The 25353-nt window shown below is 36.4% G+C and overlaps 1 protein-coding gene across 5 annotated transcripts in view; it reads left to right on the top strand.

Moving 5' to 3' along the window:
- The first annotated feature begins 399 nt into the window (after positions 1-399).
- Positions 400-25353, top strand: part of LOC131548589 (myotonin-protein kinase) — a 32777-nt gene continuing 7823 nt past the window's right edge. For 2 of the 5 annotated variants that reach the window (XM_058790027.1, XM_058790024.1), the window contains exons 1-11: positions 400-877; positions 14381-14472; positions 14546-14629; positions 15707-15802; positions 18674-18822; positions 19400-19493; positions 19572-19769; positions 22651-22896; positions 22971-23050; positions 23542-23632; positions 25035-25177. In XM_058790027.1, coding sequence (XP_058646010.1) covers positions 676-877; positions 14381-14472; positions 14546-14629; positions 15707-15802; positions 18674-18822; positions 19400-19493; positions 19572-19769; positions 22651-22896; positions 22971-23050; positions 23542-23632; positions 25035-25177 — 1475 coding nt within the window. In that variant the 5' untranslated portion in view covers positions 400-675. Of the gene's footprint in view, positions 878-13879; positions 13892-14380; positions 14473-14545; positions 14630-15706; positions 15803-18673; positions 18823-19399; positions 19494-19571; positions 19770-22650; positions 22897-22970; positions 23051-23541; positions 23633-25034; positions 25178-25353 lie in introns of those variants that run through there. The other 3 variants (XM_058790025.1, XM_058790029.1, XM_058790026.1) reach the window with 3 other exon arrangements.

Here is a 25353-nt window from a genome sequence, read left to right as displayed (position 1 = left end):
TTTGTATTGTTTTTTAGCATAAATATCTAAACATTCTTGAATCAAGTCTTGTTTTCTAAAACAAGCAAAAATATCTGCCAGTGGGGTATGAAAAATAATCTTAATTCAAAGGCTAAACAAGATGATTTTTCTCACCGCATTGGCAGATATTTTTGCTTGTTTTAAGGAAAAACTAACAAAAGTTTGATTTTTTTAAATTTATTTATTTTTTACAGAAAACAAGAGATAATATCTTGTCATTTTCCTTGTACAGTAAATTAATCTTGATTCAAGAATGTTTAGATATATTTATACTAGAAAACAAGACAAAAATACTAAGTAAGAGAATCATTTTTTGCAGTGCAGAGAAAGAGGAAAGAGAGACACACGCCTGAATAAACAGAGGAAGAGAAGAGCAGAAGAGGATAAGAGAGACAGACAGAGAAGAGTTAAACTCCATTCAAACAAACTGACCAACTTCTGTATTTAGAGAAGCTGTGAGTGACGTGAGTTTGATAGCAGAGCAATAAAGACACGAGAGACAGAACAAAACACACACACAGAGCAGAGAGAGAGAGGCTGAGGGACACACCAAAAAAGGGCTGGAGCTGGAGGTTCTGCTTGCTGGAGAAACACAGACACACAGACAGACGGACTGAAGGACTGGGCTTCAGGAATCATGGAGCACGTCTGTGGATGAGCCGGATCTCCGCCATGTCCACGGGCCCCGGGCCCCCAGGGGCCACTCATGTGAACGAGCCGGATCCGAGCGCGGCGGGTCACGCCAAGGGCCCCGTGGGCCTGCAGACGCTGCTGGATCTGCTGGTTGGAGTTTATCAGGAGTTCAGCTCGACTGCTCTGCTCAGAGAGAAACATGTGCAGCGCTTCCTACAGTGGGGTCAGTACCATCTTCATCCTCCTCTGTGTGTATGTGTGTGTGTGTGTGTGTGTGTGTGTGTGTTTATGTGACATATGACAACCATTACGCCTATGGAGAGTCCCCACAATTCACAAAAACAAACATGTGTGTGTGTGTGTGTGTGTGTGTGTGTGTGTTCAGTCAGACAGGGGGCACAAGGTCACGGAGGTCATGTGATCATGAGACACATTTGCTGGTTTGTAAATGGACAGTTTACCCTATAATTACCATTCTGTCATCATTTACTCACACTTTTATTCTATAAAACCAGATTATGATCACACACTGCAAAAAAAATATTCTCTTACTTAGTATTTTTGTCTTGTTTTCTGGTATAAATATCTAAAATTCTTGAATCAAGATGAATTTACTGTACAAGTAAAATTACTTAAGATATTATGTCTTGTTTTCTGTAAAAAAAACAAAAAATCTAAATTTTGTTAGGTTTTTTTTGTTTTAAGCAACAAAATTTTAATAATTTTTTTTTAGAAATCAAGACATTTTAAATCATTTTACTTGTCAAGTAAATGTATCTTGATTCAAGAATGTTTAGATTATACTAGAAAACAAGTCAAAAATGCTAAGTAAGAAAATCATTTTTTTGCAGTGTATGGCGGTCATCAAAACTTCTACATTCCAAGTCTTCTGAAGTCTTGTGATCATTTGTTCGAGGAACAGACCCAAATTTAGCATGTTATTCACAGATAATCTCAGATTTGCATACAGTATGTTGAGATATGCCATGTGAAGCCAAGTCTCATTTATTTTTTAGTGGTTTATACAATACAGATCGTTAAAAAGCAGCTTCACAGAAATAAACAGGAAAATAATGAAAACAAGGAAGTGTTAATGTTGTGAAATTAATCAATTTCCGAAACAAATTCATATTCCCCATATAACAAAAATATGTTCTGAGAACGTTTTGCTAACATTCCCATTAAGTTATGAAAACTTTATTTCTGAATGTCAAAATCTCAAATTTTTAAATGTTTTAAAAACAATTTTTCTTTGTTATTTGAATGTTAAGGAAACACTCAATTTGATCATTTTGTAAACATTATGGAATGTTACTTGTGAATGTAGCAACATTCATAGAAAAATAATTGCAGAAAAAAAAAATAATGAGCAATGTATAAATAATGTTTTTGTGCCAATATTATACAGAGCTGTATTAAAGACCACCAGACCAGAACTTTGGTCAAAGTTTATATAGTCTTTAATAATATTTATAAAATGGTAGCAAAAAAAAAATAAAAAATTTCATGGAAATTTTTATTTATTTTTTATTCTGAAACTAACATCTAACTTCTTTGTTACTATTTCTTATTTTACTGTAAACATTCAAATGTAACATTCCCATAATGTTTGCAAAACTGAATTATGCCTTTAACGAATTTAATTTTAAATTCTAAAATAATTTTTTTTTTACATTTTTTTAAGTAAAACGTTTAAACTTGAAAACATTGAAACTGGATGTTTTGAACATTCAGAGAACATTCAGAAATAGCATTTAGCAAAACCTTTCTAAAACATATTTTTGTTAGCTGGGATGTTAGAATATGCAAAAGCACTCATACAAGACTACTGTATGACTTTAAGACCTTCATATGAGTCATATTGACTGCTGTTTCCATACTTTAATGATGCTCTTTAGTCATTTGTAAGGCATTTGTTTCTGCTCTCTGTCACTGTATGGAAAAGAGCAGCATGTGTTTGGAATGAAATGACAGAACTGATATTTTTAGGTGATCTGTACCTTTAAGGATCACACGTGTGTGTGTCACAGTGGCATTAAATGACACTTTTAGAATTCAGTTGTCGCCGCACAACAGAACATCCTCTCTCACTCACTCACACACACACACACACACACACACACACACACACACTCTTCTGGTCACACCCTACATGGCGAGAGAGAGACAGGCTGTTGGACACAGTTTTCCATTTAAGCTGCTGGCAGCCAATTCTCTGTTGATTCATGCGAGGGAAACAGCGAACAGCAGGAAGGGAGTGACCAGATCCATACCCAACTTTCCATTTCATCTGTACAACAGGGTGTGTACAGGAAGTGATGTCACATGTGAAAACTCACAGAGCAACAGGTCTGAAGTTTATTTATCACACACACATCCTGACAGAGCCAGCAAGAACAGAAAATATACCATCAACAGAGGATTATTAAAATACTGCGCTCTAATCACATCTATGAAAATGAAAGCAAATTTAAACACACGGCACAGATAATGCAAATGATGCTGGTCAGAGATGTGTTTGTATATTCTAGCAAGTTAAAGGGATAGTTCATCCAAAAATGTTGTTACGAATCACTTTAGGCTGATCTCAAAATTTGAAGAATGTTGGGAACCAAATAGTCGATGGTAGCCATTGACTTCCATAGTACGAAATACTATGGGAGTCGATGGCTACCGTCAATTGTTTGGTTACTTACATTCTTCAAAATATCTTCTTTTGTGTTCGACAGAAGAAAGAAACTCGTACAGGTGTGGAACAACACGAGGGAGAGTAAATGATGACAGAATTTTAATTTTTGCATGAACTATCCTTTTAAGCGGCATACTATTACACAATATGAATTCGTTCACAAAGTGAAAAAGTCTCTAGGAGCCCATAAATTTGTCAAGGCAAATGCTTCTTTGCATCTAATAGAATGCCTTCTGAATGTTCAAAAGTCTAGCTTTTTAAAACGTTACGTTTGTTTGTTATATGAACGTTAAGGGAACATTCCGTTTGAAATTGTGGCAATGTTACTTTTGAAAGTTCTCTGAACATTCTAAAACAAAAAGTAACATTTGAAAAATGTTAGATGAATGTCCAACTAAAACATTTAAGAAAAAACAATGTATAAATAATGTTTTTGTGCTAATGTTTTGAGAATGTTATTAAAGACCAGGGGCCTGTTTCATAAAACAAGTTTACCAAATAAGCCAGGTTTATTTCAGTTAGTCTGACTTAAAACTTGTTTTATGAAACAGGCCCCAGATAACTTTAAATGAGCGTTCTATTATATAAACCTGTGACAATCAAGTAATGTAATGAGAGATTAGACATCACAACACAACAAATGACTAGCAATAATGACAAAACAACAACAAAAGTTTAATTAAACTCAAAACTATAACAGTAACAGCTTCATTTATTCAATGCATTCCAAGAAGTTGTGGACATTTCAGCAATAATGTTCTGTTAGATGGGTTTTATGTACTGTGAAGTCATTTCACAGTACTTGTTTTAACTCAAAAGGCCCTTAAACTGAAAATATGTATTTGCTGAAGAGGATTCAGAAGCTGTGAGAACAGAGCCTGTTGTGTGTTCGGCTGATGAGCGGGTCGTGGTGTTTAGAAGCAGCATGCAGTGTTTACAGTCCTGCAGGGAAGCTCTGGCTCCAGAGTGAAGCTGTCCAGTTCCAGCTCTAGCTCCAGCTGCTGTCTCATGCCTTTCTTTGTGCTGGAAATGTGGAAAGTTCTGTGCAGTATAACAGTTTACGCTGTTGCCTTGGTCTCGCTCGCATTCCTGCAGCCACAAGAGCGGCTCGAGTCCAAGGCTGGAAAACTTGCCTTAAAAAAGTCTCAGACATGAGCGCGCTATTCTTAGTTCATCTGTTCTATTTCTGCACCACGCACTCTTAAAGGCGAACGGGCCGGTGTGCATGAGGCGGGGTCATGTGACGATCATTCTCTGAAGAAAGCAAGAGAACTGAAAGTGCAGCCAAAATAATAATAATAACATATATATATATTAGTGCTGTCAAACAATTAAGCGCATCCAAAACAAAAGTTTTTGTTTACATAACATATATGAGTGTACTGTTTACATGCACGTTTATGTGTATATAAATACACACACATGCATGTGTATATTTAAGAAAAAAGTGTTATGTTTATATATTCAATATATTTATATATAATATAAATTATATGAATATAAATATATACATGTAAATACATGTACATATTTTCAAAATATATACTGTATGTGTGTTAATAAATATACACAATACATACACATATATTATGTGAACAAAAACTTTTATTTTGGATGTGATTAATCGCGAATAATCATTTGACAGCATTAATATATATATATATATATATATATATATATTAGGGGTGTAACGGTACACAAATATGATGGTATACCTTTGTTTTAACGCCACGGTTCGGTATGATTTCAGGGGGAAAAACTAAACTTTTTTTTTTTTTTTTTAATAAACAGTGGTTTACTGAACAAGTTGCTGTTTCTTTAAATACATTCAGTTATAGTTAAAATTTTCTTAGTGATAAAAATCTACCTCAGCTTATGCTTAAAACTATATGGAGCCCTTTTACATTATAAGGTTACAATTAGGCCTAACAACTTAACCCAAACTTAAATTTAATTATTTATTTTAAATAGATGATCAACACTCAACTTTTTGAAAAAAAATATGCAAATATGTAAATTGCACATAATACAGTTTTTAAATTAACTTATAGTTGTTATCTCCAAATGCTGTAAGTGCTGTGCCTTGATAAATGCGAGATCTCTATCAAACAAATCATTCATTTTAAATGACTTTTTCATCACGAATTCGCTTGATTTTTTATTTGTGACTGAAACACGGCTGAAACAGGATGATTTATTATCTCTTGTTGAACTTGCTCCTCTGGATTGTGCTTTTTTTTTTTTTAGCACTCCCAGACTTTCTGGTCATGGTGGTGTTGCTACTGTTTTTAAAAGCAATTTTAAAAACAAAAAATTAAATACAGATGTGTACTCCAGCTTTGAGGTACAGTTAATGAGAATCGACATAGGGGGTCCTGATTTTGATGATAAAGTATTGGATATTAAGACACCTCATCTTGATCCATCTATCCTCAGTAATTTCAGATCTATTTCCAAATTGCCTTTTATCTCAAAAGTATTAGAGAGAGTTGTTTACAGTCAGTTGGATTCCTACATTAGTATGTCCAATGTTTTGGATACTTTCCAGTCGGGTTTTAGATCACTGCACAGCACGGAAACTGCATTGTTGAAGTTTAGCAATGACCTTTTGCAAGTTCTCGATACTGGTTCATATGCGCTGCTTGTTTTGTTGGATTTAAGTGTGGCATTCGATACAATTGATCATAGTATTCTGTTACATCGGTTGGAAAAGTTGGTGGGTATTCAGGGTGTCGCTCTGCAGTGGTTGGCCTCTTATCTCAAAGACAGAACCTTCTCAGTGAGCATTGGGAAGTTTTCTTCTTCGTCGGCTCCTTTGTCATGTGGTGTGCCCCAAGGGTCCATTTTAGGCCCTCTTCTCTTTTCACTTTACATGCTTCCCTTGGGTGCCATTTTTAAGAAATATAAGATCTCCTACCACTGCTATGCTGACGATACACAGTTCTATCTTCCAGCAAAAACTGACAGCAGTGACTCTTTGGATGTGCTTCACGACTATTTTGAGGAGATAAAAGGTTGGATGGCTAATAATTTTCTACAATTAAACAAAAGCAAAAGCGAAATTCTGATTTTAGGCCACTCTAAGACTTCATCTGTTTTTAATTTAGGGTCTCTCTCTGCCAGCGTTCAGCCCTATGTAATAAATCTTGGGGTTACATTTGATTCGTTTCTCAACTTTGAGAAACAAATTAGCACAGTGGTAAAGGGCAGCTTCTTCCATCTGAGATCAATTGCTAAACTGAAACAGTTGTTGCCCCACAAAGATTTGGAGACTGTAATCCATGCTTTCATAACATCACGCCTGGATTACTGTAATTTCCTTTATTGTGGCCTGCCTCAAACTGCAATTTCTCGTCTGCAAATTGTCCAAAATGCTGCAGTTAGGCTTCTTACTGGAACAAAAAAGAGGGATCACATTTCTCCAATTTAGGTTCTTTACATTGGCTGCCTGTAAAGTTTAGAATTGATTTTAAAATAGCTGTTTGTGTGTACAAGGCTTTATCTGGTCTTGCACCAAAATACATCAGTGAGCTTCTGATTCTTTACTCTCCTCACTTGGGTCTAGTAATCAGCTTCTCTTAACTGTCCCACATTGTCGCTGTAAAACCAAGGGTGGTGGGGCTTTTTCAGCTGCAGCCCCTAAACTTTGGAATAGTTTGCCTGTAAAGGTGAGGCTTGCTCCTTCACTAGCTAGTTTTAAATCTGTCCTCAAATCTTATTTGTTTTCTCTGGCTTTTGATTAATGTCAGTTTAAGGCTTTGATGTCAATTTGATCTGATTCTATTTTATGTGTTTATTTTTCATATGATGCATGTTTCCTTTTATGCTTTTTATATACTGTGTTTTATTGTAAAAACTCTGTTGCTTTTAAATGTGCTATAGAAATAAATTTTGATTTAACTTGACTTGACTTATAAATAATACAATTTCTAGACTATTTGTTAAAATATATTCAATTACACACTGGCTGTCATAGCTTAACAGATTAATTTAAACATACATTAAATAATTAAGACTAACAGGTTTAATAAAATATAATGAGTATATGGTGTGCTCCTCTCTTGAATACGGATTGTGTCAAAGCACTTAACAGTATCAAATTGGAGGATAGAGTGTCAGTAATGTACAGGTGCTGGTCATATAATTAGAATATCATCAAAAAGTTGATTTATTTCACTAATTCCATTCAAAAAGTGAAACTTGTATATTATATTCATTCATTACACACAGACTGATATATTTCAAATGTTTATTTCTTTTAATTTTGATGATTAGAGCTTACAGCTCATGAAAGTCAAAAATCAGTATCTCAAAATATTAGAATATTACTTAAGACCAATACAAAGAAAGGATTTTTAGAAATCTTGGCCAACTGAAAAGTATGAAAATGAAAAGTATGAGCATGTACAGCACTCAATACTTAGTTGGGGCTCCTTTTGCCTGAATTACTGCAGCAATGCGGCGTGGCATGGAGTCGATCAGTCTGTGGCACTGCTCAGGTGTTATGAGAGCCCAGGTTGCTCTGATAGTGGCCTTCAGCTCATCTGCATTGTTGGATCTGGTGTCTCTCATCTTCCTCTTGAGATTCTCTATGGGGTTCAGGTCAGGCGAGCTTGCTGGCCAATCAAGCACAGTAACACTATGGTCATTGAATCAGCTTTTGGTACCTTTGGCAGTGTGGGCAGGTGCCAAGTCCTGCTGGAAAATGAAATCAGCATCTCCATAAAGCTTGTCAACAGAAGGAAGCATGAAGTGCTCTAAAATTTCCTGGTAGATGGCTGCGTTGACTGTGGACATCAGAAAACACAGTGGACCAACACCAGCAGATGACATGGCAGCCCAAACCATCACTGACTGTGGAAACTTCACACTGGACTTCAAGCAACATGGATTCTGTGCCTCTCCACTCTTCCTCCAGACTCTGGGACCTTGATTTCCAAATGAAATGTAAAATTTACTTTCATCTGAAAAGAGGACTTTGGAGCACTGAGCAACAGTCCAGTTCTTTTTCTCCACAGCCCGGGTAAGATGCTTCTGACGTTGTCTCTGGTTCAGAAGTGGCTTGGTAGCCCTTTTCCTGAAGACGTCTGAGCGTGGTGACTCTTGATGCACTGACTCCAGCTTCAGTTCTCTCCTTGTGAAGCTCTCCCAAGTGTTTGAATCAGCTTTGCTTGACTGTATTCTCAAGCTTGCGGTCATCCCTGTTGCTTGTGCACCTTTTCCTACCCAAATTCTTCCTTCCAGTGAACTTTGCATTTAATATGCTTTGATACAGCACTCTGTAAACAGCCACACCTTTCAGTAATGACTTACCCTCTTTGTGGAGGGTGTCAATGTTCGTCTTCTGAATCATTGCCAAGGCAGCAGTCTTCCCCATTATTGTGGTTTCAAAGAACAAGAGATACCCAGAATTTATACTGTAGGGATGGTCATTTATTCAAACTCAAATGTAAATATTCTAATATTTTGAGATACTGATTTTTGACTTTCATGAGCTGTAAGCTCTAATCATCAAAATTAAAAGAAATAAACATTTGAAATATATCAGTCTGTGTGTAATGAATGAATATAATATACAAGTTTCACTTTTTGAATGGAATTAGTGAAATAAATCAACTTTTTGATGATATTCTAATTATATGACCAGCACCTGTATAATGATAAGATTATTTTCTCAATTTTCAGTTAAAGGCATTTCATTATTGAATTCAGAGATGTCATTGTCTAGCTCAGTTTAGTTTAAATAGTATCTGTGTAATCAATTCAACGATAATCGCTAGAAATTAAGTCTCCCCAACTGAGCAAGCCAGAGGCGACAGCGACAAGGAACCAAAACTCCATCGGTGTACGATGTAACGAGTACATCGTGTGTTATAGGGAGTGTTCCCGGTTCCGGTTGATGTAATTAATGCAGCCTAACAATCCTTTAACGGATTTGAATAATAGAAGCGTCTTAGTGTGTTATGTGTAAGCCAGGCTAAAGAGATGGGTCTTTAATCTAGATTTAAACTGACAGAGTGTGTCTGCCTCCCGAACAGTGTTAGGTAGATTGTTCCAGAGTTTGGGTGCTAAATAGGAAAAGGATCTGCCGCCCGCAGTCGATTTTGATATTCTAGGTATTATCAAACGGCCAGAGTTTTGAGAACACAGTGGACGTGGAGGACTATAATGTGATAAGAGCTCACCCAAGTACTGAGGAGCTAAGCCATTCAGGGCTTTATAAGTAATTAACAAGATTTTAAAATCTATCCGATGTTTAATAAGGAGCCAGTGCAGTGTTGACAGAACCGGGCTAATATGGTCATTCTTCCTGGTTCTAGTAAGGACTCTAGCTGCTGCATTTTGGACCAACTGTAGTTTGTTGATCAAGCGTGCAGAACAACCACCCAATAAAGCATTACAATAGTCTAACCTTGAGGTCATAAATGCATGTATTAGTATTTCTGCATTTGACGTTGAGAGCATTGGTCGCAATTTAGATATGTTTTTGAGATGGAAAAACGCAGTTTTACAGATGCTAGAAACATGGCTTTCAAATGAAAGATTGCTATCAAACAGCACACCTAGGTTCCTGACTGATGAAGAAGAATTGACAGAGCAGCTGTCAAGTGTTAGATAGTGTTCTAGGTTATTACATGTGGGGTTTTTAGGTCCGATAATTAACACCTCTGTTTTTTCAGAATTTAGCAGTAAGAAATTACTTGTCATCCAGTTTTTTATATCGACTATGCATTCCGTTAGTTTCTCAATTTGGTGTGTTTCACCGGGCCGCGAAGAAATATAGAGCTGAGTATCATCAGCATAACAGTGAAAGCTAACACCATGTCTCCTGATAATATCTCCCAAGGGTAACATGTAAAGTGTAAAAAGTAACCGCCCTAGTACTGAGCCTTGAGGTACTCCATACTGCACTTGTGATCGATATGATACCTCTTCATTCACTGCTACGAACTGATGGTGGTCAGATAAGTATGATTTGAACCATGCTAAGGCGCTTCCACTAATGCCAACAAAGTTTTGTAGTCTATTCAAAAGAATGTTGTGGTCGATAGTGTCGAACGCAGCGCTAAGATCCAGTAGAACTAATAAAGAGATACAACCATGATCAGATGATAGAAGCAGGTCATTTGTAACTCTAATGAGAGCAGTCTCAGTACTATGATACAGTCTAAATCCTGACTGGAATTCCTCACAGATATCATTTTTCTCTAGGAAGGAATATAATTGTGAGGATACTACCTTTTCTAGTATCTTTGACAGAAAAGGGAGATTTGAGATCGGTCTGTAATTAACTAGATCTTTGGGGTTAAGTTGTGTTTTTTTAATGAGAGGCTTAATAACAGCCAATTTGAAGGTTTTGGGGACATATCCTAATGACAATGATGAATTAATAATAGCCAAAAGAGGATCTATGACTTCTGGAAGCAGCTCTTTTGGTAGTTTAGATGGAATAGGGTCTAAACTACATGTTGTTGGTTTAGATGATTTAACAAGTTTATACAATTCTTCCCCTCCCACAGTAGAGAATGAGTGGAATTGTTCCTCAGGGGATCTATAGTGCGCTATCTGATGCGATACTGTAGCTGACGGCTGCATGGTTACAATTTTATCTCTGATAGTATCGATCTTGGAAGTAAAGTAGTTCATAAAGTCATTACTGCTATGCTCTTGGGAAATGCCAACACCTGCTGATGCTTTATTTTTCGTTAATTTAGTCACTGTATTGAATAAATACCGGGGGTTATGTTTGTTTTCTTCTAGAAGAGACAAAAAGTAATCAGATCTAGCAGTTTTTAATGCTTTTCTGTAGGATAGGGTACTTTCCCGCCAAGCTATACGAAATACCTCTAGTTTTGTTTTCCTCCAGCTGCGCTCCATTTTCCGGGCTGCTCTCTTTAGGGCGCAAGTGTCCTCATTATACCACGGTGTTGGACTCTTATCCTTAATCTTCCTTAAGCGTAAAGGAGCAACCGTATCTAAAGTGCTAGAGAAGAGAGAGTCCACAGTTTCAGTTACATCATCAAGTTGTTCTGAGCTATTGGATATGCTGAGGAACTGAAATAAGTCAGAAAGATTATTTATAAAGCAGTCTTTTGTGGTAGAAGTGATGGTTCTACCATATTTGTAACTAGGAGTTGGCTTTAGCTATATGGAATATACAGGAGACTAGATAATGATCTGAGATATCATCGCTCTGCTGCAAAATTTCAATGCCACTGACATCAATTCCATGTGACAGTATTAAATGTAGAGTATGATTTCGACAATGAGTAGGTCCTGACACGTGTTGTTTAACACCAATAGAGTTTAGAATGTCTATAAATGCTGATCCCAACGAATCTTTTTCATTATCAACATGGATATTAAAATCACCAACGATTAGGACTTTATCTGCAGTCAGCACTAACTCCGATAGAAAATCAGCTAATTCTTTAATAAAGTCTGTATGGTGCCCTGGTGGCCTGTATACAGTAGCCAGTACAAACATCACAGGGGATTTATCATTAATACTTGTTTCTTTGGATAACGTTATATGAAGCACCATTACTTCGAACGAATTATACTTGAAACCCGACCTCTGAGAGATACTGAAAATATTGCTATAAATTGTAGCAACACCTCCCCCTTTACCTTTTGGACGCGGTTCATGTTTGTAACAGTAATCTTGGGGTGTAGACTCATTTAAAGTAATGTAATCATCTGGTTTCTGTCAAACAAAGCACATCTAGTTTATGGTCAGTGAACATATAATTTGCAAAAAGTGCTTTTGTAGAAAGGGATCTAATATTCAATAAGCCAAGCTTTATCATGTGTTTATCTGTATTATATCTGTTTTTTATTTGTTGAACATCAATTAAATTGTTACTATTACTTTGGTTTGGATGTTTTCTGTATTTTCTAGTACGGGGAACAGACACAGTCTCTATAGTGTGATATCTAGGTGAAGGAGTCTCTCGCTTGTGTTGGATTTATACCAGCACGTTTCTGAACCGTCCCAGAAGAGGCTCTCCAAGGCGTTTATACAGCGATCTGTCATGCCACATCAAAGACTGTCAAAACGGCATTTATAATTTGAATTTCTTGGAAAAATATATTTTTTTTTAAATACTGTATTCGTTCGGTACACATGCGTATCGAACCGAAAGAGCCTTACCGAAACGGTTCGGTACGAATACGTCAGTGGTGTAGTCTAGTTTTTTGGAGCATACTGTGATTTTTCTCTCCCTCACCCATCCCAAAGCGACACCCCATAAGCACCACTTACTAATGTGTACAGAATGAATCTACATGCAACTGACATCATTCTGAAAGACTGCTTATGTGATATCAACATGTCAATTTATTATAAGCAACACAAGACAGTCAATGACATTTACAGCTAGGGAGACTGGACTGATTTTCTACTGTGTTAATCATCTGCCTGTTTTTAAATTCCCTAGCCTGACCTTCAGTCCACAAGGCTGGCCAGGAGTTCTCATCTCTCTCATCATCTGAAACAAGGAGATATAAACATTGTATTCAGTTTAACTGCTGTACACAGACACACTCATATCTGTGTTATCTCTCCCCTTCTCCTGCATTCATTGATCCGCACACTACTGTTACTGAAGTTATTAGCTAGTTATGTTGGCCTGAGAAAGTCAACATACTGTTGAATGTGTGACAGATGCTTGGGACAGCTGACTGATCTGTCACTGCTCCCCGGGCCATATAGCTGGGGTTTGCGAGGCCCCGGTGCAGGTTGTACCTGTGGGCCCTGTTTGAAATAATTTAATATATGTTTGTTATATATATATTTATTTGTGCTATTTACACAATATTTACGTTTTTTCATGTTTGTAGGTGTCCAGGTACAGAAACCGAATAATCAAATATAAAATAGCATTGCATAGTCTTCACTGTATAAATTAAATATAGATTAATTCTTGTTAAACTACAAAGTAGTTCAGTAAAGAGCTGTGAGTGATTTTCTCTGATTTGATTTCTTGGATTAACATTAAGGACACCGACAGCAGCCAGTAAATTAGGCGCAATCACTTTAAGAGACAATACATCCAATATGATACACATCCGATTTTTTTCTCAAATGTTTACCTTCACTTAAGTTTACGTTTGCTCTCTATGTGTGCACTGAACACAGCGCACGAGTACTCATTTTTCCGCGTCCTGTGTTTGAATGCTTATAAACTCTTTTGGATGTTTAAATGGGCAAGGCATAAAAACACGTGCAAATGATATGCTTTCGTGGCGACTAGCAGCAGTGGCGCATTTTTAGTATGTCCTCAGCCAGTCAGTTGAAATGAAAGAATTGCGCAATAGCACTGGTCATCAACAGAAACACAGCATGATTTTCAAAAAGTCAGTGCTTCGATCGCAACACAGACGGGGTGAATTTATGAATGAACCTATGAAAGTTCTGTCGCAAAGATGTTGTTACAGGCCTTTCCAGTCCTTGAGTTCTCTCCAGCGCTGGAAAGCTGATCCGATATTTACACGGGTCCTACTACTTGCCTTATTGTAACACCGTGTCTACACCGGACGCGAGCGGTACGGCGCGACAAAATACTATAGTACTATACTATATGAAAATGTGATATTTATCTGGTTACCCCAAGGGCATGCAAGATGTAGGTGACTTTGTTTCTTCAGTAGAACACAAACAAAGATTTTTAACTCAAACATGGTGGTGGCTAAGAGGTAAAAAACAGAAACACAGCGTGATATAAATACTGTTCAGTTTCTTGCACAGACTGATCGTTTCGTATCTAAAGGCCTCAATGTATCATCAGGAGCAGCAGGGTTTAATTTGGTTTTGTCTGTGTATTTTTTTTTTCTCTCAAAGCCGTGGGTCCCATTGACTGATATTATATGACTGACAGACTGCAACGGTTTGAGTTAAAAAATTTCGTTTGTGTTCTACTGAAGAAACAAAGTCACCTACATCTTGGATGCCCTGGGGTAAGCAGATAAACAAAAGGGTTATGGTTATGGTTATAGTTGTATTGTGTGAACTTTTCTCTCCTCCGATATTCGCAGCGGAGCCTCTGGTCAGAGAGGTGAAGAAGACTCGAATAAGCAGGAATGACTTTGACATCTTAAAGGTGATCGGCCGAGGTACCTTCAGCGAGGTGAGATGGTTTGTGCTGGTTCTGTTATGAAACGGATGAGTATAAACATATTGACTGAGGTGTAAATGCACAGGTGGCTCTGGCCCGCATGCGTAACACACAGCAGGTTTACGCGCTGAAGATCATGAACAAGTGGAACATACTAAAGCGTGGAGAGGTAAACAACAAAAACTAGTGTTCATCTTCTCTAAAAGCACTTAGATTCCCAGCTAACAAAAATATGTTCTAAGAACGTTTTGCTAACGTTGCGAAAATATTATTTGAATGTTCTCTGAACATGTGAATGATCAGTTTTTAAAAAACATGCAAATGTTTAAGCAACATTCCATTTTTATAATTTTGTTATGTTTATTCTGAAAATGTTACATTTGAATGTAACGTTCTGAAACAAGTAGTAACATTAAAAACGTTAGGAGAAAGTCCAACTAGAAATTTGTGTCAGAAATAAAATGTTCCATGAACAATGTATTAATAACGTTTTTGTGCTAACGTTTTGAGAACATTATTAAAGACCAGGGCCAGATTCACGAACATCTTCTTAAGAAATAAGTTAAGAAATTTCTTGAGATAAATTCCACAAAGTTCGTAAGAATGTTCTTAAGAGCAATTCTTGAAAAATTCTCAACAAGTCATTAAAAAGTAGTGTCACACATAGGCTAATCATGACCGATCATTATTTACATTATCAGTCATCGCTGTCCCTTTGAGAAAACTTGTGCACATCACTATTAATATTCCTACTATGTATTATGTAGCCAGTGTTGTTGTAATACTTAAATTTAACAATTCATTGAAATAACCCAATAAATTCATTAAATAATTCTTACTGTTTGGGATTTTAGACAAGTCTGGGGCTATCCTAACTTTAAGAAGTTATTGACAATGATTTTTAAGATTATCTTCAAGAATTTGAATTCTTCTTAAGTTTTGTCTTAAGAACAAAATCTTAAGAAAAAAGATACGAATATTCTTAAGAAGAAATTTTGGGAATACACAATATTCTTAACTTTTTTCTTAAGTTAGAAAATAAGAAAATGGCAGATAAGAAGAAATTTCTTCTTAAGAATGCTTCGTGAATCCGGCCCCAGATAATTTTGAAAGAATGTTCTGTTAATGTTACTGGAAGAATGTTTGTTCGTAACTTTGAGATAACGTTAACCAAAGTTCTGAGAATGTTCCCTGTTAGCTGGGTTTAATTATAATGGATTGTTAATGGAGAGCTGTGTGCGTTCAGACGGCGTGTTATCAGGAGGAGCGGGAGGTTCTGCTGAAAGGAGACCGGTTCTGGATCACTGAACTACATTACGCTTTCCAGGACGACAATTACCTCGTACGTCACTTCATACAACCGACTCACTGATTCACTGATTCAAGACTAAACACAGCCTGACATGTTAAAACACAAACGTTTCCACCTTAATTTGAATCAAAATTTGAATCTGTAAATAAATTTGAATCTGAACACAAATGGACAAGTTCAGTTGATTTATGTTTTATTTGACCAAAAGTATGACATTATATCACTCATGCCCCTAAAACCACAGGACCTCAGATAACAATTCACTACTCTACCTATATGTATAATATTTAATGTTTAATAACGTATTTGTGTATCAAAAATGAAAGAGTAGGCCTAGTTAATTGTCACTTGGTCTGTTTAGCCAAGCTTTCATAAAAACACACAAAACATGCTACAAGTTAATAAAATAGCACATATTATACATGCATTTAGTATTTAATGGTGTTTGGGGATAAAATTTTACAAGCATTTTTTGGTTTGTAAAGATGACATTTTATATGTTTGAACTAGTTCTTGCATTTACACAGTTTTGACCAGCAGGTGTTGCCAGCATGTGGCGTTTCGAGCGCTTTGAAACAGTGAATCATTTTGCCACGCAACTGATTCAACTGATTCGGTGATTTGAAAAGCTCAGTTTCTTGTTCTTTTCTTTTTTTACTTTTCTTTTTTCTCGATTCTTTTACTACTCAAAAGAGAAAATAGGAAAAAAAAATTAATCTGTGTTTCCTAGCTGTGCTAGCTGAATTTCAAATACGTAAACAAATACTGACCTTAAATCAACCTCTCTTTTCTTTATACAAAGTTGATCTACACAACTATATGGAAACTGTCCAAAGTTCTGTTAATCTCCACATTCATCCTATGTGTCCTCTTAAGGTGTAAATGTATAACTTTTTTGTTAACCTGGCAACACATCTGTATCTGTGTATTCTTTCTTTCTTTCTTTTTCTTCGTTTTGTTTTTATTATCCCGGTCTGAATCAAATGATTCGCAATATGCGCTCGAAAGTCCTGATATGAATCAAAAGAATTGCGAACCTGCTCCGAAGTCCCAATCTGAATCAAATGATTTGCGCTCTGAAGTCCCGAACTGAATTATGATTCGCGAACCCGCTTCGAAGTCCTGATCCGAATCAAATGATTCGCGAACCCACTCTGAAGTTCTGTTCTAAGTTAAATGATTCGCAAACCCATGCTGAATCAAATGATTCACGAACCCGCTCCGAAGTCCCGATCTGAATCAAATGATTTGTAATAGGCGCTTGAAGTCCCGATCAAATGATTCGCGAACCCACTCCGAGTCCCGGTCTAAATCAAATTGCGAACCCATCCAAAGATCTGAATCAAGTGATTTGCGAAAACGCTCCGAAGTTCTGATCTGAATCAAATGATTTGCAAACCCGAAGTACCCATCTGAATCAAATGATTTGTGGACCCACTCCGAAGATCTGAATCAAATGATTTGCGATATGTGCTCAAAGTTCCTCTCTAAATCAAATGATTCGCGAACCCGCTCAAAGTCCTGATCTCAAAAGATTTGCGATACGCGGTCTGTCAAATGATTTGCAATATGCACTCCGAAGCAAAGGGTATAGAAGTCATAAGTTCTTTGTCCAAAGTCCTGATTTATATCAAAAGAATTGCTAACCTGATCTAAATCAAATGATTTGCAAACCTGTTTCGAAGTTCGCAATACGTGCTCCAAAGTCCCGATATGAATCAAAAGAATCAAGAACCTACTTCGAAGTCCCAATCCGAATCAAATGATTTGCTCTCCGATGTCCCAAACTGAATAATGATTCGCGAACCCGCTTCAAAGTCCCGATCCGAATCAAACGATTTGCGAACCCGCTCCGAAGTTCTGTTCTGAGTTAAATGATTCACAAATCCATGCCAAATCAAATGATTCACGAACCTGCTCCAAAGTCCCGATCTGAATCAAATAATTCGCGATTGGCGCTCAAAGTCCCGATCAAGTGATTTGTGAACCCGCTCCAAAGTCCCGGTCTAAATCAAATTCACAAATCCATCCAAAGATCTGAATCAAGTGATTTGTGAAAACGCTCCGAAGTTCCGATCTGAATCAAATGATTAGTGAACCCGCTCAAAGTCCCGGTCTAAATCAAATTTGCCGACCCACTCCGAAGATCTGAATCAAGTGATTCGTGATACTGGCTCGAAGTTCCGCTCTAAATAAAATGATTTGCAAACCCGCTCGAAGTCCTGATCTCAAAAGATTTGCGATACTCGGTCTGTCAAACGATTCACAATATGCACTCCGAAGCAAAGAGTATAGAGGCCAAAAGTTCTTTGTCCAAAGTCCTGATTTGTAAACGTTTTGTTCTAACATTTATGCAACTTTCAAAAAACGTTAGTGAAAGTTCTGAGAACGTTTCCTGTTAGCTGAGTGATAAACAATGTAAAAAGAGCAAATGAGAGAAACAGCCCTGCTGAAAAAAAAAAACATTTGTAATTTGTAATGGTTTTACTGGTTATAATGGGACTTGTATTGGTTTTAATGGAAACTGGACCCTGTGGGTTTCTACTGGTAATTGGTCATCTTCTATTGGTGGCTTGTTAAAACCAATAATTCCTAATGGAATATGTCCCAAAACACACTACAGAAAACCAATTTTTAATGATTTTAATGGTTAAAAGTTGATGGTTTGTAATATTTGTAATGGTATTTGTAGTGGAAACCGTTAGAATTCTCTGTGATGGTTTCTATTGTTTTTTTTCAGCAGGGTGGTGCACACACAAAGAAAGATTCATTCAAAGTGATTCCTTGAAACATGATTCAGTTCTGTCCCAGTGTTTTGTCCCTTCTGTTTGTCATTTGTACAGTTCTGTCTGTTTATCTTTTGCTCTGGTTTATGAGTGTCTCTCCTCCTCTGCTCTGCAGTATCTGGTCATGGATTACTATGTTGGTGGAGATCTGCTGACGTTGCTGAGTAAGTTTGGTGATCGGATCCCGGAGGACATGGCTCAGTTCTACCTGGCTGAGATGGTGATGGCCATCGATTCAGTCCACAGACTCGGTTATGTGCACAGGTATCTGTACTAACGCTGATCAGTTCATCTAAACATGCAAATCATGACAATAAACGATTTGAATATATCTATCTATATATATATAGAGAGAGAGAGAGAGAGAGATAGATATATATAGACAAAGGTGGCATGCGAAAGTTTGGGAACCTTCAGGATTTTTCTGAAGAACAGTGCTCAGTTCAACTGTTCAGAACAAACAAGGGACTCATGAACAACCATCACAAAACAAAAACAGTCGTAGATCATCCAGGTAACCACACACAGTATTAAGAACCAATGGTTCCCAAACTTTTGAAGGGGGTTATTTTAATAATGTCTTGTGCACTATGTGTAAACATCTCTTATGTAAAATATCTTACTCAGGACAGTACTAAATAAAAAATAACATGCATTTTTTTATGATCTCTCTTATTTTGTTAAAATTATTCACATTTTCACAGATTCTACAAGGGGTTCCCAAACTTTCACATGCCACTGTATATATATATACACACACACACACACACACACATGAGTAGCTAGGATGTTGTATAGGAATATTCGGATGTTCGGTTTGATGTCTGCTCTCTTCCTGTAGAGACATTAAGCCTGACAACATTCTCCTGACGGCGGATGGTCATGCGCGATTGGGTGATTTTGGCTCCTGTCTGCGTCTGGAGGATGACGGACTGGTGATGTTTGTCAGACGTAAGCCTACATTCAGTCATGTGTGATTGGCCCGCTGTGCTCATATGTGTGTATATTCTCAGGTCCACTCGTCTCTGGCCGTCGGGACTCCAGACTATCTGTCTCCAGAGATCCTGCGGGCGGTGGAGGGCGGCGGAGGCTACGGCTCTGAGTGCGATTGGTGGGCTCTAGGCGTCTGCGCATATGAGATGCTGCTGGGAACCACACCCTTCTACGCCGAGTCCATCTCTGAGACCTACGCCAAAATAATACACTTCAAGGTAGGGCTGGGCAATGTGGCAAAAAATTAAATCTCCATTTTTTCAGAACATTTGACCGATTCTCGATTTTTAAAATTTTAACTACTCAACTAAAAAATGTAACTACAACATGATTCAAGTAACTTTTTCTTTAATAACTTTCTAGTGAAAGACAATTTTATTCCAAATGCAGCACACATGAAGTTGTCAACATGATGTAAATGTTAATCAAATCACTTGTTTAATATTTTTCCAGAAAAGATGCATGAACTACAACATCTTGTACAAACTTGTCTTATACATATTATGTGTTTAGAAATGATGCGAGGAAAATGCTTTTAAAAAATTCTCAAGAGTCAAGGTAATTCAAATTTAAAATGAAAAACGTATAACACCGGTAGACTATTATTATCTATAAATGGTCTGTAAAAACAATGAACAGCAGCTTTCAGTCTGTCACCGTGAAGCAAACATGAAATATCAGACAAGTAGTTCTTTACAGGTTTTTTATTCGATTGCGCTGCTTTTCCATTGTTTTTTCAATGTAAACAAGGATGCGTTTGACTTGCGCTCGCGTCTCTTGCAGCGTCTCATGCATGAAACGACTTTCTAAAAACACAGTGCTCAAATTAAAAGAAGTTCACTCCCATCTTCTTGCAATATTTCCTATTCCACTGCTGAATTGCATCTTTGTCAACACAAAATCACATTCTGTGTGACTTTAATTTACTTTAGTTACAAAATGGCTTTAGTTAAACATCACGTGTGTGTTTGTGTGTGTGTGTGTGTGTGTGTGTGTGTGTTTTAAATTATTGATCAAATAAGACTGTTATTGTTGTTTTTTTTGTTAGCAAGCCCAGCCCAAGTGAGAAAAAAGTAATGCAAAAGTAATGTAACAGATTACTTTACAAAAAATGTAACAAAGTAACACAATTAGTTACTAATTTTGTGTTACTAATTAATATAACTTTCCCAATACTGTATATTACTGTTATATAACATCTCAAAATAATAATAATATAATTATTTAAGGAATATCGTCCAACCAAGATATTTTTCCATCCATCCACAGTTCTGTTGTGCCGCATCTTATTTGACAGATTTTATTATTTTTTTTAAAAGTGGGAAACGGTTTTGTGGTAATATTTTTCACCTAGCTCTTCTGCGACCAAACATCATTCTAATACAGAAAGACTCTAAATGTTCAGTAATAGCACTGATTTAACTGCACTGACACTATGAGACTAGAACAAACCTGGATTGAGCTGGATAATGGCACTATTGTCTTCTGTAGTGCTGCTTTACAACAGATGAATTTTGCAACATTATCTGTTATTCTCCTGTGTATTACTGTGAAGTTGCTTTGACACAATCTGTAATGTATAAAGCACTATAGAAATAAATGTGACTCGACTTCAGAGAGGAAAGTAGTTTATTAGTGACCACTGGTGAACTTAAAGAACTCACACCATGAGAATCTGACTCTTCCTTGATCATTTTTATTAGTTCATTGTACGATAAAAACATTCTGTATGTTTCAGAGCTTCCTCTTCAGTGAAAAAAAAAGTGAAACTAAACAGTAAAAACAACTCTTTTGACATCAAAAGGTTAAAGGTGAACGTCCACATTTACATGTCAGTGACAGCTGGAGTTCAGGAAACGAACTAGTCCGGTTGGGGAAGCAGTGTGGAGGAAGTATTATAGATGCTATTATTCCCAAACAGCAGGAGATAATGCTCACCAAAAATTAAATGATGTCTGTTTTTGATGAATAGGACAATAGAAGTGTTCATGTAGCTCATACAGTGGAACACAGCACTAAAATATAAGTTATAAAACATGTAAACATGTACACTGTACCTTCAATTCAATATAACTAACATTTACTTTGAATAAAATGTCTGCCTAATGTAGGTCTCTATGAAATTCCATTTTCTGTTCCTGTTTTAATGGTTTGAAATAACTTTTAATATTCAAAAACCACGTCTAATCAATTGAATTCACAAAACAGTTATGGTGCCTTATTTTTCAGAAAATTCTGTTTTATCTGTTTCAATATTTCTGGGTTCTGTGTTTTATGATTTAATACAAATTTATTATCAAAAACCATGGCAATCAAATGAATGTATAAAACTTTAACAATTTGATGAATCTTTTAAAAGGTGGTTAAATTACTTCGTAAAACTCTAAAAATTGTATTAACCCTTTAAAATGTAGTCAAATGAAAATTTTACAATTCCTATAATTTTTTAGCAAACAAAGTGATGCACAACAGAAGTTTTCTGTTTAAATTAAAACATAGAAATGTTTTTTTTATTTTGGTGGGCTGTGGTGAAGAGTTTTAGCGTTTTTGTGTTGTAGTAAATTATTATTTATTACTATTACTATTACTATTACTATTATTATTATTATTATTATTATTATTATTATTATTATTATTTCTGTTTTGAGAAGTAAGCTTTAATATACAATAGTAATATATTTCTGTCATAATTTCTTCGTTAAACTGAACTTTTAATTTATTATTACTACTATTATTATTATTATTATTATTTCGGTTTTGAGAAGTAAGCTTTAATATACAATAGTAATATATTTCTGTCATAATTTCTTCAAGTTAAACTGAACTTTTAATTTATTACTACTACTACTACTACTAATACTATTACTATTATTATTTCTGTTTTGAGAAGTAAGCTTTAATATACAATAGTAATATATTTCTGTCATAATTTCTTCAAGTTAAACTGCACTTTTAATTTGATAGGTTGTCATGTATATCTCTGAGTCTGCCAGCCAATTTTTGACAAGTTCCATGACAGTTTTGCGATTTGCCCATGTTTGTAAAAAAATAATGCCTGAATATGGATGAAGCGTTGACTGTGTGTTTCTGTCTGAACAGGATTATTTTGAGTTTCCTCTGGGGTCGGAGGTGTCCGAGGAGGCGCGTTCACTCATCAGCGCTCTGATCTGTGACAGGAGTGAGAGGTTGGGCTCACAGGGCTCCGGGGACTTCAGAAAACACCCATTCTTTACAGGTTTGGACTGGAGTTCCCTTCATCTCCTCCCTCCTCCGTACCGTCCTGATGTCTCCGACGCCACAGACACCTCCAACTTCGATGTGCTAGACGACTGTTTGAGCAACACGGTACCTGAGCCATCCGATCCGTCACAGAGATGGGGAATCTCAGCATGATCTGACTCTTCTGCTCTTGTGTTCAGGAAAGCATGAGTGACGTGATGGAGCGAGCACCGGTTGGGCTTCATCTGGCGTTTGTAGGCTACTCTTACACAGCCACCAGGTTAGTGACTCTTCATCAGCAGCTTTATTGTTGAGCGCAGCTTTAATGGTGTGTTCACACCAAATGGGAAGTGAACATGCGCATTGCGTCACTCGCTCTATATTACTCACAGGATGCGAATAAAAACATCACGCGATCCACCATGGTGGTGATAATTACGATTGCTGCTTTGTAGCCTACCTATGGAAGTCCCATATACGCTGGAAAGCCAAATGCTGATGTGTCTGGTTTCAGATGAGTATTGATTAGTGCTATCAAACGATTAATCGCAATTAATCGCATCCAAAATAAAAGTTTTTGTTTGCATAACGTGTGCGGAAGACGCGATTGAGGCAAATATTGTGCATCGTGTATTTCGCATCGCCCAGTGAGAATTCGCCTCTATTCAAATTTTTGCATTGACATTGTATGCAATTTAGTCATGCAAATAATTAAATTCGCTTTTGGTGTGAACACACCATAAGATGTTCTCACTCTGCTGTGCCGTACAGAGAGACGGGAGCGCTGGACCGCAGCAGAGACATCATGATGGAGATCAACCAGCAGCAGGATAGAGATCAGCTCCACCTGCAGGGAAAACTGGTACGATAACTGATGATGAAAACATGGACAAAATCATGAAATTCAGTCATAAATATGGAATTTACTGTAAATATGTATTAATTGATAAAGTTTTTTGAATTCAGTGGATTAGATGTGCTTTCTAATTATTCAAATTAAATCAAGCCATTAAAATGGAATTCAGAACAGAATTTGGGAAAAAATAAAACAAAATTTCTGAAATAAATGAAATGGATTTCATAGGGCCCCAAGTAGGGCTTTATGTAATCTGTTTTATTTATTAATTTATTTTACCAAATTCACTTTTTTTTCCATTTGATATTAAATTTTAGTGATCAAAATTTATTAAAAGTTTAACAAAAATTGCATTTTAGGGCCCTATGAAATACATTATATTTTTCCCAAATTCTGTTTTTTACCACATTTCGATTTTTGGTTTTGTTTTGACTTTTCTGGGTTCCATTTTAATGGTTAAATAAAATGTAATAATCTAAAAGCATGACTTATTAATTGAAGTCATGAAACTTATACAATCTAACATGGGTTTATTAAAAAATTAACCACAATAAGTAATCTTCTTGATGTACATTTAGAAAGAGATTTATTTCCATTTGTGCTTCCACACACAATAGCCCTATTCACACGGGATTAATATTACCTGGTGATCTCTAGTCATTTGTAATGATTGCGGAGGCTGTGTTGCAGTGTTTTGATAGTATTTTGGGTGCTGGGTCATAAAAAGAGAAAGCTGAAAACCATCAGAGAAGCAAAAACAAAAAGAACGATTAGATAAAGATGGATGACATGTATAGCAGCATGCATTAAGGACCATTCTTCTGTTTATGATATATCATACTTCATATCTGGGAGATAAGTCAGTAAATTGGAGTAAAATCACAGGCTTTGCTTATCCTGTGCGAATACGCCACACGAAATTCAGATGTGGGGGGTAATTTATAAATCACACGAGGTCCCCAGACATATTTATAAAATAGAAATTTTTACAGATTATCTCATATTTACAGTTTTGTGAATAGTATGTGACTCTGTACCACAAAAACCAGTCATAAGGGTCTTTTTTTTTTTTAAATTGAGATTTATAATTTTAAAGAGATTTAATCTGAAAGCTGAATGAATAAGTTTTCCATTGATGTGTGATTTGTTAGGATCGGACAATATTTGGCTGAACTATTTGAAAATATGAAATCTGAGGGTACAAAAAAAATCTAAATATTGAGAAAATTGCCTTTAAAGTTGTCTAAATGAAGTTCTTAGCAATGCATATTACTGATAAAAAATTCAGTTTTGATATATTTACAGTAGGAAATTTACAAATTTACAGAGGCGTCATGTATTCACATTAGTGATCTTCATCTAGCAGCAGTCTGAATCAGATCTCAGTGTGAATGTGAATGTGCTGCAGAATCAGGTGTGTCGGCTCAGAGAATCCATCACCACTGAGCTGATGTCACTTCCTGAACTTCCTGCTGAGCAGAACAAACCCCAGCCAATCAGCAGCAGCGCAGAGACGGAGCAGAGTGACGCACACGCTTACGAGCTACAGAGGTACACCAACATACACTCAGCTATTATAATCCTATCTGATAATAAATGCTGTTGTTTAATATGATAAATAAACTCAACTACTAGTCAAATCTAATGGTAAATGCTGAAAAGTGAAGCCAAAACATTTCGATCTGGTGGCTGGCTGCAGTATAGGTCATAGGTCATAAAAGGAATCA

The sequence above is a fragment of the Onychostoma macrolepis genome, chromosome 10 (genome assembly GCF_012432095.1).
Source record: "Onychostoma macrolepis isolate SWU-2019 chromosome 10, ASM1243209v1, whole genome shotgun sequence".
Lineage (NCBI taxonomy): Eukaryota > Metazoa > Chordata > Actinopteri > Cypriniformes > Cyprinidae > Onychostoma > Onychostoma macrolepis.
This window is presented reverse-complemented; position numbering and strand designations above follow the sequence as displayed.